This window comes from Ciconia boyciana, chromosome 3 (genome assembly GCF_034638445.1).
Source record: "Ciconia boyciana chromosome 3, ASM3463844v1, whole genome shotgun sequence".
Taxonomy (NCBI): domain Eukaryota; kingdom Metazoa; phylum Chordata; class Aves; order Ciconiiformes; family Ciconiidae; genus Ciconia; species Ciconia boyciana.
Window position 1 is genome coordinate 107,808,506 of NC_132936.1, and position 13,650 is coordinate 107,822,155.

The 13,650-nt window shown below is 41.4% G+C and overlaps 1 protein-coding gene across 1 annotated transcript; it reads right to left on the reverse strand.

The window, feature by feature from the left end:
* Positions 1 to 767: 767 nt before the first annotated feature.
* Positions 768 to 13,267, reverse strand: TAF1A (TATA-box binding protein associated factor, RNA polymerase I subunit A). The gene is made up of 10 exons (XM_072856990.1): positions 12,855 to 13,267; positions 11,283 to 11,452; positions 9,852 to 9,965; positions 8,390 to 8,588; positions 7,451 to 7,581; positions 6,407 to 6,565; positions 5,209 to 5,275; positions 3,825 to 3,945; positions 2,264 to 2,424; positions 768 to 1,124 (listed from the first exon to the last, which is right to left on the reverse strand). Exons 1-10 carry the CDS (start codon positions 12,967 to 12,969, stop codon positions 982 to 984), a joined length of 1,380 nt encoding a protein of 459 aa, XP_072713091.1. The 5' UTR covers positions 12,970 to 13,267; the 3' UTR covers positions 768 to 981.
* Between the last annotated feature and the right edge of the window lie 383 nt (positions 13,268 to 13,650).

The following is a 13,650-nucleotide window of genomic DNA, read 5'->3' on the forward strand; positions in this document are numbered from 1 at the left end:
CACCAGAGTTCTACAGACCTGTAATTAAAACAGAAGTAGCATTTGGAAGCCATTTTGTTGTTGTTTTCAAGCAAAACTGGAATGCTAGTTTGTAACAACACATTAGCATTTGCTTTCCAAACACAGCAACGGTGCACATTTCAACTCATAGGCAAGACTGCAAAAAGATTCTAGAAAGTCTCTTCCACCAGGCAGAGAAGTCTTCAATAGTTCTGTGCCTTTGCTTTTTCAAAGCATTGCAACACTAGCTTCCCCCTGTAGCCATGCAGCTACAGCAACCTTTCACTCTCTCCTGCCAGTGACATGAAAACAATTCCTGCACTGGACACACAACCCCGTTAAGTATGACATGGGAAAACTGCCTCTGGATATGTAGAAGTGCATCATCTATTTGAACGAGCTGCAGGAGATCTTCACGACCTATAATTCTTCTCAATATACAGTGCAAAAGTGTAACACATGCCTCTCCATTTTCCATATATTTCAGGAAATGATCAGTTATAAGCAGCAAGCTATGTAACCTTTACAGGCTGAGAATGCATTTTCACACTGCATCACGTACTGTTCCTAGGTTAAGACACTACACCTATTATGAATGCCACTGCTAGTCCTGAATGGATTTTGAACTACATTCCAGCAGTCATTTAAATCACCATCTATGCACCTAAATGTAAGGAGGATCAAACCCTACAGAAATTCCACACCATAATACTAAATATTTTTCAAGATGTATTTGCAATCAGTGCTGTTTGCATTTCACACAGAAATATGGGACTAATATTAAAGAAATTCCTCAACCTTATCAGCTCATTTATTTTCATTTTATTATAAATACAAGCCAAAGCGTTTTTACAGAAATATATGAAAACATCTAGTACTGAGTCGACAGGGTCTGCCTAGAACTTTTAGAATAGCACCAATACAAAAGTCAGTTTCACAGAGAGGAAAAAATACAGCAAGAACCTTAAGGACGCCTTCTAATCAAGGTTGTACAGAGGAATCTGAAAGACCAGATATTCTCAGGCAGACAGGATTGTGCTTATTCACAAATCTCTTCAGTATCCGAAACCTTTTCACCTGAGCTTTGCAGCCTTGGTGTGATACATATTTAAAGTATTTGCAATCTAAGGAGAAAAAAAAAAGGCAATGTAAGTTATACCATAATACAAGCAAATACAAAATGCTTTCACTGTTGAAATAACATGCAAACATCTAAGTTTCCAGTAATGAAAGGTAATAAAATAATCCAAGACATGCACATTACAGACATAACTGCAGCATTAAATAATCTATCCTCATTTGACCCAGCAAAATATTTTTTCCTCTTTTGTTTTTATTCTTCAAATAATTAGAAAGTAAAATCTCAAGAGTGTAAAGAAGCATTGATTTCATACATTAACTTATTGTGTTGGATAAGGAAAATAGAGGCTCATATTGCCACCAATAAGCACAGAAGCTTCATTAAAAAAGAGAGCTGGAACAATTTTATTAGCCATGTGGTAATACAAGCTGGGAGACATTTGATAACATATTACCGAAAGCAAGAAAAAGACTTCCAACATGAGAAATTGTTTTATGAAGTCCAGAAGATAAAGTTATAGAAAATCTGACAATGCACAAGTTGCCTATCAACCAAAAGTCCAAACTGGTGTACGAGCCACAGTCTCCACACCATATTCTCATTCTAATTTAGCAGCTGCTTCTTGGCCTGATACTCCACTTGGTTTTGGCAGTATTTCAAAGAGTGCTACTGAAGAGGTCATATTCTTCACCTTCTTACCAAACTACTTATGGGTTTCACTCAAGAGCCCCCCCACCCCCTTCTTTCCTGCATTACAACACACCCATGGTCCTTGAGGACCAGCTGCTCCCCAGTATTTGCTGAGACACTGCCTAGACTGGCATCCAGCAAGCAAACTCTCCGCAGTCCTCGCAACATTCACTCAGGAGCATGTTGTGCATGTCTGAAATTGTGTTGTTTTGAAGGCTAAACAACAAGCTAAATAGTATTGCGACTGCTCAACAAGGCCAGATAAAACAGAATTCTAAACCAGGATAAGACAAGTTATGCAAAATATGCCTCACTGTCAAACATCAAACCAATTTAAACATTTTTCTCATGTTCAGCTTCAAAGACAACAATCTTTCCTAGAAGAAGCTGCATTTCTTCCAGGGAGTAGCTTAGCTGCATCCCACCTCATTAGCTAGAACTAGACATTATTTCTGTTCTATGTAGTGCAAAGGAATGAACATTTAGTATTACCCTTTCCCAGTAAGATTCCAGCCACCAGAGCTTTTTCATATGAAAGTCTTTCATTTTCCTGCCAATTCCTTTTTGCCAAGTAACGGCTAAAATGGAAGGCTGGCCACCAGTCCTTTCTGGAGGTCCACTCTTGCTTGATCCAGTCAAGATGCTTCTCAGAGCTGGAAAAAGGTATAGTAAGTTACAGAAAAGCTTAAATTGGCATGAAAAGATGATTAGGAGGCACTGAATTTTATAAGGAACTTGCTACAAGTCTCATAAATTGCTAGCACAGACACACTGACCTTACACCGCAGACTGAAACACTAAACTAAAGAGAAAAAATTTTTTTTTTTATCCCTGGCAACACTAGTGAGGCAGGAGGTGAACTCTAGTAGTCTTATTTAGACTTGGCAATAACACAGATTATGGTGTGAAATGAAGCAAGACTTTGACTTGTGTGCCAGTTTGTCAATAGTAATAAGAAAGTTTCTTCAAGTTTGTGAACAAATTAGTTGTATCAAGGGGTTTGTTTTTAGAAAAGGTTTGTGTTACCCTATGCATACTCAAAGACTAACTTATCCCAAATACTTATCCCAATAACTGTTACGCAATAAAGAACTTAAACCAAGCATTTCAGAAATAGAAACTGCCTACAACAGGGAAGTGATATTCCCATAAAACAACCAAGATGCCCAGTATATTTCAAAATACTCTGAAGTTGTGTCTTTGAACACAAAAATGCAGGCAAAATTAGAGTATCATACAATTTTTACTAACTCTATGCGACCGCTCCTAGCTTTAATCCACTAGCTTCTGGACCTTAACAGCAGATGCTGTGTAGGTGGAGGTGGCAATAAAACAGCAAACCGGGTCAAATTAAGTACTGAATTAATTTACTGTAAATATATAGAGCTTAAAAACACAACACCCTGTTTGTTGGGCAAAATAAAGTCTAGACATTAGAGGCCTTTTGGGCACAGATAACCTGAGATGGCTCCTTCTGAAATCAGAGGCCACGTCTGTCAGTGTTGGCGAGGACACATCAATCCCCAGGCACATTGGCTCAGCTTTTAAGAATACACTGGCTGCATTCTGTAACAGTTACCACCATCACACAACACACCAGTCTGTACAGTACCAGCCATGCCCCTATTGCAGCCCAGCAATTCTCAGCCCAGCTTCAAATAATGCACATATAGTAACAGAGCAGAAGACCCAACAACTTGGGTTTTTATCCCCACCTGAAAGAGGGAGATTGGTGATGGGCAGCAAATGCCACCCCAACATCTGAATAACTTTCTGCGTAAGCACGTAACATGGTAAAAAAAACAAACCCCAACAACTTTTTCAGGTGATGACAATAGTGAAAATCTGGAATTCCCCTCAATAATTTCTTCTTTCCTCCCAATGAAAACACACTGTAGCCAAGCACTGCCACAGAACTCAGGGTAGGCCAGGCAACACTTCCATTCACCAGGAGGGAAGACTAAGGCTGCAAAGGGTCACTGTCAATTGCCCAAAGGTGGAGACTTGACACACATTTGTTTTTAGTACACTGTATTGGAGATACCATACTTACATTACAATTTGTTTCACCTGTTTTGCCAAACAGCTCCATGCTTTTACATTTTCCTTCCAGCTAGCATAATCCAAAGCTGCAAAAATAACTTCTAGCGCCAGTTGACGTTTTTTTCTTTTCTCTGGAAAAAGATTAGGCTGATTAACGAATTAAACAGATAGGGCTAAACTCACTACTAAGCAACAAGTGAAATATAATTCTCCATCCTGCCTCCCCAAATACTGCTACTTTCCCTATTACTGAGGGTTCCCCCCATTGCCTTCTGCCTCTTCCAAGAGATAAAGTTAAGGAATGCTTCCTGGCTCTAGAGCACAACTCCTACCAGGGACACTCTGTCCCTACTCCCATCCTGCTCAAAAACTGCTGGCTCAAGAGGCACACATAGGACCACTCACTTATCCCACATTGCCTTGCTTATAATAGTTGCTGTTTCCAAAGCTCACTAATCAGTGCTTCCAATGGGCACCACTGTTCAACATGTTCTTCCCATGGGAAGGGAACACAGCGCCTCCGGAACACTTCAAATCCTGAAATGCCACCAAAAAACCCACAAAATAAAATCTGGGACTGATATGAATAAAACAGACACTTCACATCAGCAGTTCTGTATCAGCAGAGTTCTTAAAACAACACTTGACCTATCACAGCAGGTAAGTGTGGGAAAAAGTCATGTTTATCAGTATAAATTTCTTCAAAAATCAGATTGTCCTCATTAGCTACGAAAAGTTAGCAAATGTGACATGCATGAACAGAAAAAAGGAGGTTTCAGCCAGGAGGTTGTTTTCTCCCTTCCCAAAGAGGAAAAGCAGAAGACAACAATCTTGATTCAAGGACATTTCACCAGTCGACCTGCTGGAACATACCAGGTCACAAGACGACAGACAGCTTGGAATACAATTGATCAGCATGGAAAAAACAGTCTCCAAATTGGAAGACTTTTCTACCAACTTGAAGATAAAACTCCCTTGAAGAGGAGGAAGATTTTGTTCTTTGATCAATAACAATGAACTAAGGCATAGATTCATCTCAATTCCTCCAGAAGAGAAAGAATAAATAAATCAGAGACCCCAAAAAGGGAATAGAGATCCTGGCATTCAGAGTAGGGTACCTCAGAAAAAGAAAAAAGTTATTTTTGAGATCCTGGCTGTGCCTTAAAACAGTTTGCTTTGATCAGCCTTTAAAATGAGAAAGGCATTTGTTTACAGAAGTTTGTAAATGCCTGCTCACACATGCAACTTAAAGGTTCCTGTGATTGGAAAGTTGGGGTTTGTGTTTTTTTCTTAACAAAACTACTTTGAAAAGCAGAAAGGCGGCTGCAGAATAATTTCAGAATATTATTCTAGATTACCATAAAGGAAAAGAACAAAGATATTTAAAGACTTACTTGATTTTTGAAGCATGGTATTAAAATCTATCATTAGTTCATGAGAAGGAACAATATCATGCAAGATCTGAAAAACAAAACAAAACCACAAAAAGCAGATACATTATTTTAATGTGAAAACTTCTGATGACTTCTACCTGATCAAGAGAAGCACAGGTTTCAGAGTTTTGGGTGTTTTAGTTAGGAAAATTAAGCAATCAGGTACTTTAGTGCCTTGATATAAAGAATGAATATCTAGGTCCATTTTGCACATCTGTGACACAATGGATGAAATACCTTGACGGCTGCTAAAAAACACTGCATGTGACAAATACAAGATTCTCAAAGAACAGCCCAAATCCATATCCAGTGTCCCCTTTTTAGAAGGCAACATCATTTCCTTCCTAGGCCAGTTCTAGCTCCCCTGTCTACTGCTCTATGCATTGGATCATGGTTTCTGGACCTATCAGACCAGTGCTTTGATTTGTCACTATCTTGTAAGAGACTAGTGTATAAAACCACTGCTAAAAAGCACTGAGAAGATGGAATTTTATACATATATGCTACAGTTTAAAAGTCTAAGCTTTATGAAGCAGTATTAAAACATCTGCCCTAACAAAAGCATGTTACTGCCATCAAGTGGCAAGACAGATTGCAAAACATTGTTCGCAAGAAGCTACCAAGATCAATGAGCAAGGGCAAGGAAAGCAGGAATTTAAAAGCAACTATATGAAAGCTTAATACAGCAAGGCCTTGTCTGCCAACAGCCAGCAGAAATTAACTTCTATTTTAGCTTAAATGCACAGCTCATTGAAAACAAGTTGAGAAACTAATTGCTAGACAGGATCAATAGGTGAAAGAGCAAGCATCTAATTATTTCTTCAGTAGATCAAACTGTAACAGAAATCAATGCATGTTATGTACAAGACTGCTGATACAGACTTCCGGAACCACGCAGACACATTCTCTGAGCTTGTTTACTGACTTAAAGAAGTTATACGATGTATCAGTTAAAGGCAAAACACTTAAATTCAAAGACAGTAAAGGATCCTGTTTGCTCTACCCATTAGCATCCCTCCCACCAACTTTCCTCTAACCCTCTGCTTCCCATAAAGAATATAACAGGGTAAATAACGTAACAGGAGTTCAACTGAACCAAACTGTCAGACCACCGTGCAAGATAAATTACTACAGACTGTATCTACTATATAATATATACCTTGAGTGCAGATATGAGTGATTTCTTTGATTCACCATGTCTCTTCAGGAACTGATAGAGGTAAACGTGAGCATTGGGATTAGCAGGAAACTTTGAGTTGTAGGCATATTCATTTAATACTTGGCGGGCTTCGTTATGGTCTCCATAGAACTCTAACAACTAAGAGAAGTTAGGTCTGTCATTAGTTTGCCACATAGAATCACAGAATCATTTAGGAATCAGACTCTTACAACTAATTTTGGGCTGCCACAGAACTATCCAATAGCACAGTCTGTATATAAGAGTGCAGCATATTAGATAAGATTAACACTAGCATGTTTTAATTTTACTGGCTACTCTTACCACAGATAGACAGAAATGCACACATAGAAGCTGCTACAGGAGAAAATTCCTTTAAGACTTATTTAATTGTCAAAGAATTACCAGCACTTGCTCACTGGAAAGAGGCACTGAAGCAGCCTGCTATGTCTTTAAAGAGAGAACTCAATGACAGAACTTGGCAGCTGTCAGCACCAAATAAAATTCCATAAGTTGTGCTTAGAGAAGTCAGAGCTTATCAGCATTTACAAAAAATAATTTTAAAGAGATTTTAAGATTAACTTTATTTCTTAATTACAAATTCTAAGCAGATATTTAAAAAAAACAAAACAGAACACAGAGGGATTGCATGTTTGGTGTCTAACATTTAGTGTATCCAGAAAAACATTGCCCTGCCAAAAAGAGATAGCTTGCTTTCAGGAATTTAAACAAAGCAGCTGTGCTCCAATTTCTTTACTAGCACCAGGAAAACAAAATATGCAAGTTGTTTGTCTATTTCTTTTTCTTGGCAATCCACAGTCCTTTCTGTACTCTCTGCAGGCTCTGCAGTTCTACCAGGAGTAAACTGTGCTTTAAATCAAAGCCAGTGAGATACATGTACAGATGTGTTGCTTTTAAAATACTTTTTCGTCCCCCACACACATGTAACAAAGCTGCAGACAGACATCTTAATGAAAATTAGCCAGGGAAACACAAAAGGAAGATATCTGTAAAACATGCCCTTACATCCACATAGCATTTCACAAAGAGATCCCAGACTCCAGGTATTTTAATGATCTCCTTTAAGTTCACTGCTGCCTTCCGAAAGCAACTGTGCATTTCCTGTTCAACAGACAAGTCTTCAAATCCATCCTGACCTACCAAAACATGAAAGAATGCCACAAAGTTAGCTCTGCTAATCAAAAGGGATCTTGAAGAAGTGGTGCACCTAAGAGATGATCACATTTTGCTAAGCATGGACTCCAGTCAGTGAGCTTTTAAGAAAAGAGGCCTCAGTTTCCTCAGTACTGAAAGAAGAAATTTTCACTGCTCTTCATTCAAATTTATTATCACCCAGTTTCAACTCATGGGGCACGATGGGTAGTATTCAAAGGCAAGATGCTACCAGCACAAGGTCCATAAACCAAATTCAATACTTAGCTTTCACACAAACAAGTAGAGATGCAATGTAACTGATAGTGCACAGCCAGCAGGTATATGCACTATTAGACACCATACACAAGTAGCAACTTACATATCTTTAAAGAAACCAAAATTCAAACACAAGTTTTGGGGGCCTTCCCTAGCACTCAAAATTCTAGCAGCAGTCAAGCACTTATGCACCTATTAAGCCACTGCTATAAGTGGATACATTCCTTTGACCATTATTTTAGGTGATGCTGGCTGGATATAAGAAATGTGATTCAGGGGGAGAAAAAGTTTCAAAATAGCATTTCAGGACACATCAGAAAAATGCAGGTCAGTGCGCCATTTTGGCACCCCCACCACTGCTGATATAGAATTATGTACAATCCATACCATCAAATTTTGAAGTCTAGTATTTCCCTTTGGTGCCTTCATACGCAGATAAAGGCAGAACAGCAGCCCACATGGAAAAACTGTCATTGCAGACCATGGTGCCTGCATGAGCAAGCAAGTTGAAGTTTACAGTCCACTAGGACTTACCATGCTCTAACAGGATGTTCTTCTGCTTAGACCAGCTATAGTAGTCCAACAGTCCCCTGTAAGCCTGAATCAGTTTCATTTCTTTATCCTGAATGGCTGTTTGCTCTCCAAACCTCCAGCTTTCTGCCAGGGACAGGTTTTGGTAAGCTTCATCTGTTAGTCCATTACAAAGGAGATGAAAGGCATGCTCTAAACAAACCTGCAATTCAAACAGTCCATACCACAGCATTTCACATCATAAATAGTGAGAATCTCAGCAATACAGCAAAGTTCTACACAGATGTGCAGGGAAAGAAGAGAGACTCATTACTGACATGCATATAAAATACTGCAAACACTGTTATTAAAGTATTTTAATTAGAAGAGCATTTTATATGGGGGTTTTTTTTGGCCAAACAGTACCTTTACAAGGAATTTTGGAGAAAAATGCAGGAATGGGAGAATACAAGTGTCACTGGAGGCAGGGAGATGAGCCAAGAACCTAAGTAATTTTTTCTGTCTGAAGACACTGGAGAAACATTAGTAGTCAAAAGCATAGCTGATATACAAAGATGTATCCCTTGGAAGGGAAAGGGCTGAAGCTCTTGAAATCTCTGGGGCAGAAAGTCACTCACCAGGTGGTAGACACTCAGTGGTACTTATCAAGGTAGCAAAAAGCAGTTGTTTCAAAAACCTGCTTGTCATTAACAAGTGCTGTACCTATTTAAGATCCAGAAATGACCCGAGAAAATCCACTTGGGTTTGTTTGCTGATTTTTGATTTGGCTACCCAACTGCAGAACACCTGAAAGGGGATGTCCTACCACCCTATCACATTGAATAGGAATTGGATAGAAGTCTAAGTCTTCACTTTAGCTCTAGTAAACTCTTGTACAGAACTTCCGTTGAAGGCCTTGAACAAATACAACAGAATGAAAGAGAGAAGCATTGCCACAAGTGAGAAACAGTCAAGGAAACCAAAACAATATAGGTCTGAATGAGCCACCACAGAAAAAGCACTACAGCTGGGTGACACAGGGGTCAACAGTATAAGACCCACTGTTTTATATACAGATTAACTACTCGAAAAATGATCAGATAATGATGGCACAATTTAAGTGCAACTGTTTAGACAGGAGCACAGTGGCCAAATTAAGGACTGGAAACAAAACTTGGCAGGTGTTAACATGTAATTAGATGTTACTGGGTCATGCATGAAAAAGAATGTAACTGTTTCAAATTAAAAGATTAAATAAAGAATCTAGGCACTTTTAAGGACTGACAATACACACCTGTGATAAAATATACAGACCAAATGAGATACAGTTAGGTGTAGAATAACCCTTAAAATATCATGCAAGATGTACTACCTTTTTTGACACTATTTCCAGCAATACACTTCAAGAGGGAGATTCAGAAACTAATAAAGTAAGCGTTCAGGTAAACATGTGGAAAATCATCAGGACTTCATTAAATACACTCACCTTCAAATACCTTTTTACTCCTAACGTTTTCATCTGTTCTGTGAAAAAGTTGAACTCTTTCATGCTGCTATGGGGATGATGGCACAGAATTTCGGTTCCTATTCTCCAAATTATCTATTAATGGGGAGAAAGAGATTAAAAAAATAACCTTAGGACAAAAATGGCAATAGTCACCATATATACAGTCTTATCAAACTTGTAGTTACTGTAACATATAAATAAAATGTACATTTGAATTATAAATAAAAATGAATACTAAGTGTAGTCTACTGCTATAGTTACCTACATGCTCATCTAGTAGTATTTTTACATTCAGTGGGTGCTTCATAATTGTTCATAACAAATGCAGCACTTCATCAAAGCTTACGAAAACTGCATTTGTCAGAAGGTTCCCCCTCCTGTTACTGAAAACAGGGTGTTTCAAAGTTACTGAAAACTTCTGTTTTCCTTTGATATGTTTCCACCAAGATGCAAGGTATATATAAGCCTTTGAACTAGACAGTAAAAATTATTTCCAGTTAGATGCAGCTTCCCATTTACGTGCACTTGTTTTCAAGGTCTGCCTACACAAGGTAACCAAATATTCCAGCAGGCTAGCCATATTCAAGTACTCCATTTATTTAGCAACTCTGACCCCTTTCCTCCTGCTTTTATCTTCGTACCTGCTAGGAGTTTTGTAAGTACAGGAGGAGCTGGTAAAGACCTAAATAAGCCACTAACTTTCAAACAGATCCTGACTGATGGCATGCCAGAGGCAAACACATTTACTGCTTTTCCATTTTAGAAAACTACTTTAAGACAACTTTTCATAGATATGCTCCTGATGGAATTAACTTATACCAAGCCAAGTTTTCATCTGTTGTGTCAAGGCCCTATGTAAAAAACCAAACCAAACAAAAAAAACCAACAAACCCCTACAAAAAACAGCCTGCAAGCCCAGAGAACTTTTCAGGAGCACTGAGCACACTGTCTGGAAAAACATCAGACAGCACTGCAGATTCTCAGCACTCCTGAAAGTGAGATCTCAGCAGAATTCAAGCTCTATCAAGACTGGTTAAACCCACAGCAGAGGCATGCCTGTGCAGTGCAGACTTTGGTAACTGGCCAGCATGCTGCCTTGAGCACTACCAATGATGAAGACTGGTGTACTTTCTGCAGCCTGCCATCCAAAAGTTTCTACATCAGCACCTGAATAGCTGCTTATTCAGTTTTGGAAGCTTCAATATATATATATTTTTTTTTTTTAAGAAACTAGTTTAGTTTATGAAAGTTAGCTAACTTTTCAGGTCTTAACCTCTGATACTTTTTTTTTAAATTAAAAAAAAAAGCCTATGATTAGTTAAGACAAATGTTGGTCCTGAAGCACTACAGATGCTTCTTGCAAGTATTTTTTCAACTGCAAAAGAACTCTGATAAGGGACACTGGCTTACCTCTGACGGACCCATGTATTCTGTAGAAAAGTCTTTCTCTAGTGACTCAATATAGAAGGTCAGAAACTCTGCAGCCCTTTTCCACTGCTTTTGTAGCATGGCATCCTGAATGTAACTTAAACACACTTCCTTGCTCTTCTTGAAGTTTAATTTGTGTTCATGGGAAGATGCTAAAAAAAAAAAACCCAAAAAAATCAACCAAGCCCACAACTGTTACAGGTTACAGATAAACATGTGCCTACTATTTCTGTGTCTCTCTTACATGATCTTTCTCAGGCACTACAGAAAGTGATCTTAAGCTACGTGATTTTGAAGTTAAATGCACCTACTAGTCTGCAGGGAAGCGAAACTATGGCAAAAGCTGGAAATATAGTATTAAATGGCATTTTTCAGAAGCAGGACACAGCTGAAGACACTTGCAACAACGAAGAGCCAATTATTACATACTACTGCCCTACCAGAATTAGAAGACCATGGTGCTTTGATAACTTCACAGTATGTTTTGTTATATTTTGGGGACCACTCTCTTCCCTTACTAATCATCATCTAAGTTTGTGACCCCACTGTGCTGAAGATTTGCATACACATATACAAACAGGCCACTCCAGTACCAAAGGCTAAGTAATTCCCACTAAAAACAAAGATACACTTAAGGAATTATTCTCTTTTGAGCACAAGACTGGAAGGAGACCACTTACCCTTTTTACACGGACAATGGTTCAATTCCTGTTATCGCACAACACTGAATCCTCATATTCACACTTTTTAAAAAAATCATGCCCAGGTACTAGCTGTATGCCACAGTCTAACGTGCCCCTACAACAACGCTCAAGCCACAAGAGCCTTCTGCAAAGGACATGCAGAGCTCACCAAATCACCTCCTACCTGGACACTATAGGCAAAAGAATAACTCAAACACTGGCTTGAAGCAGTTTTATTACAGTGCATTCTACAAAATTATCTCTAACCAACCCGCCTATAGGTCTAGTCTTCACACCTATTTCTAACCTCAAAGGTTCCAAGTACTAAGAAAATAAAACCCACAGTGAACACCACAAGATTAAATATACTAAGGACCTGGCTACTCTAGGTAAGTCCTAGTATGCAAGTCAGAAGTCATCCGCAACACAGAGAGTTATGTGAAGTGTTTCACTACAAAGCTCTTTGAAACAGAAACTTCTCCACAGGTTTTGCGGTCACCTGCATCCACAATGCTTTTGGTATCAGTCACCTCATCAGCCCTTATTTTACGTGTACACGCCTCCCTCAAGCGCCTCGCAGGCTGCCAGGTAGGCGGGCCGCCCACACGCCGCGGCGCAGGGGGACCGGGAGCAGCACTAAGGGCACCGGGAACCCCAACCGCCTCCTCGGCGGGAGACCGACGGCGAACCGCGAAGGGAGGGGGCAGGCCGGCCTCACCGGCGCCGGGCACAGCGGGGGCAAAGGCGGCCTTCCTCCCTCAGGGCCGGAGGGGGAGAAGGGGAACGGCGGGGAACGGCGGACCGCGGGGAGCCGCAGGAGGACGGCGGGGACGAGCGGGAGCCGTCGGGGCCGGGGCTGCTGCGCCCTTACCCGGCTGGTAGAGGTGCGACGGCAGGAAAGGCAGGTGCAGGGCCGGCAGCAGGGCGCTCCCCGCCTGCGCGGCAGGGCTCTTCGCCGCCGCCTCTTCCTCCAGGAAGCTGTCCATGGCGCCGCGGGCAGGCCGCCACACCCGCGCCAACGGCACCGCAGCGCACGCCGCCCGCGCCTCACCGCCTCACCACCCGGCTGCGGCAGGCAGCGGCCAGCTTTGAGCCTGGGGGGCGACCTCGCTGCGGGGGAACCTCACGAGCCTCCAGCCGCTCCCAGCTAACCCAGCCAAGCCGAACTCTGGCACCTGGCCATTGCGTGAAAGAGGCGGCCGGCCAGGCTCAGCCGGAGCTCGGTTTAACGGCGACCACCCCTCACGGTGGCAAGCGGCCGGGCTCACAGCGCGCATGCGCTACCGACGCGGCGCTTCCGGGAGGCGCATGCGTCCTGAGAACATGGCGCGACTGCCGCCATGATTTTAAAAAAAATCGCCTTTGCGCATGCGCACTGAGGAAGCCTGGCAACGCCGTCGCCATGTTGGAAGAGGCCCTTTTTCTCGTGCGCCTGTGCGGTGGAGGGGTGGGGGTCATGTGGTCGGGGGAGCCCGCCAGTGGCGGTCTCAGTGGATGTGGCGGGCCGGGCTGGGTCGGGCCAGGCCGGTCCCGTAGGTCCCGGGGATGGAGGAGGCCGCTGTCGCGGTGTTCCCGCCTCTTCGTGTTTGGCTTCAGCCTTAATGAAAGGTGTCGTTCGGCGCTCAGCACCTCTTGGCTGCGGGCGCCGGGGACTGGGCTGGGCAGAT

Excerpts from the sequence above, each read along its gene's own strand:
- TAF1A (XM_072856990.1), bottom strand. The coding sequence starts at position 12,969 with ATGGACAGCTTCCTGGAGGAAGAGGCGGCGGCGAAGAGCCCTGCCGCG. Across the intron at positions 7,582-8,389 it reads GAACATCCTGTTAGAGCATG|GTCAGGATGGATTTGAAGAC; the intron begins GTAAGTCCTAGT and ends ATGTTTTGGTAG. Across the intron at positions 1,125-2,263 it reads TGGAATCTTACTGGGAAAGG|ATTGCAAATACTTTAAATAT; the intron begins GTAATACTAAAT and ends TTTTCTCCTTAG.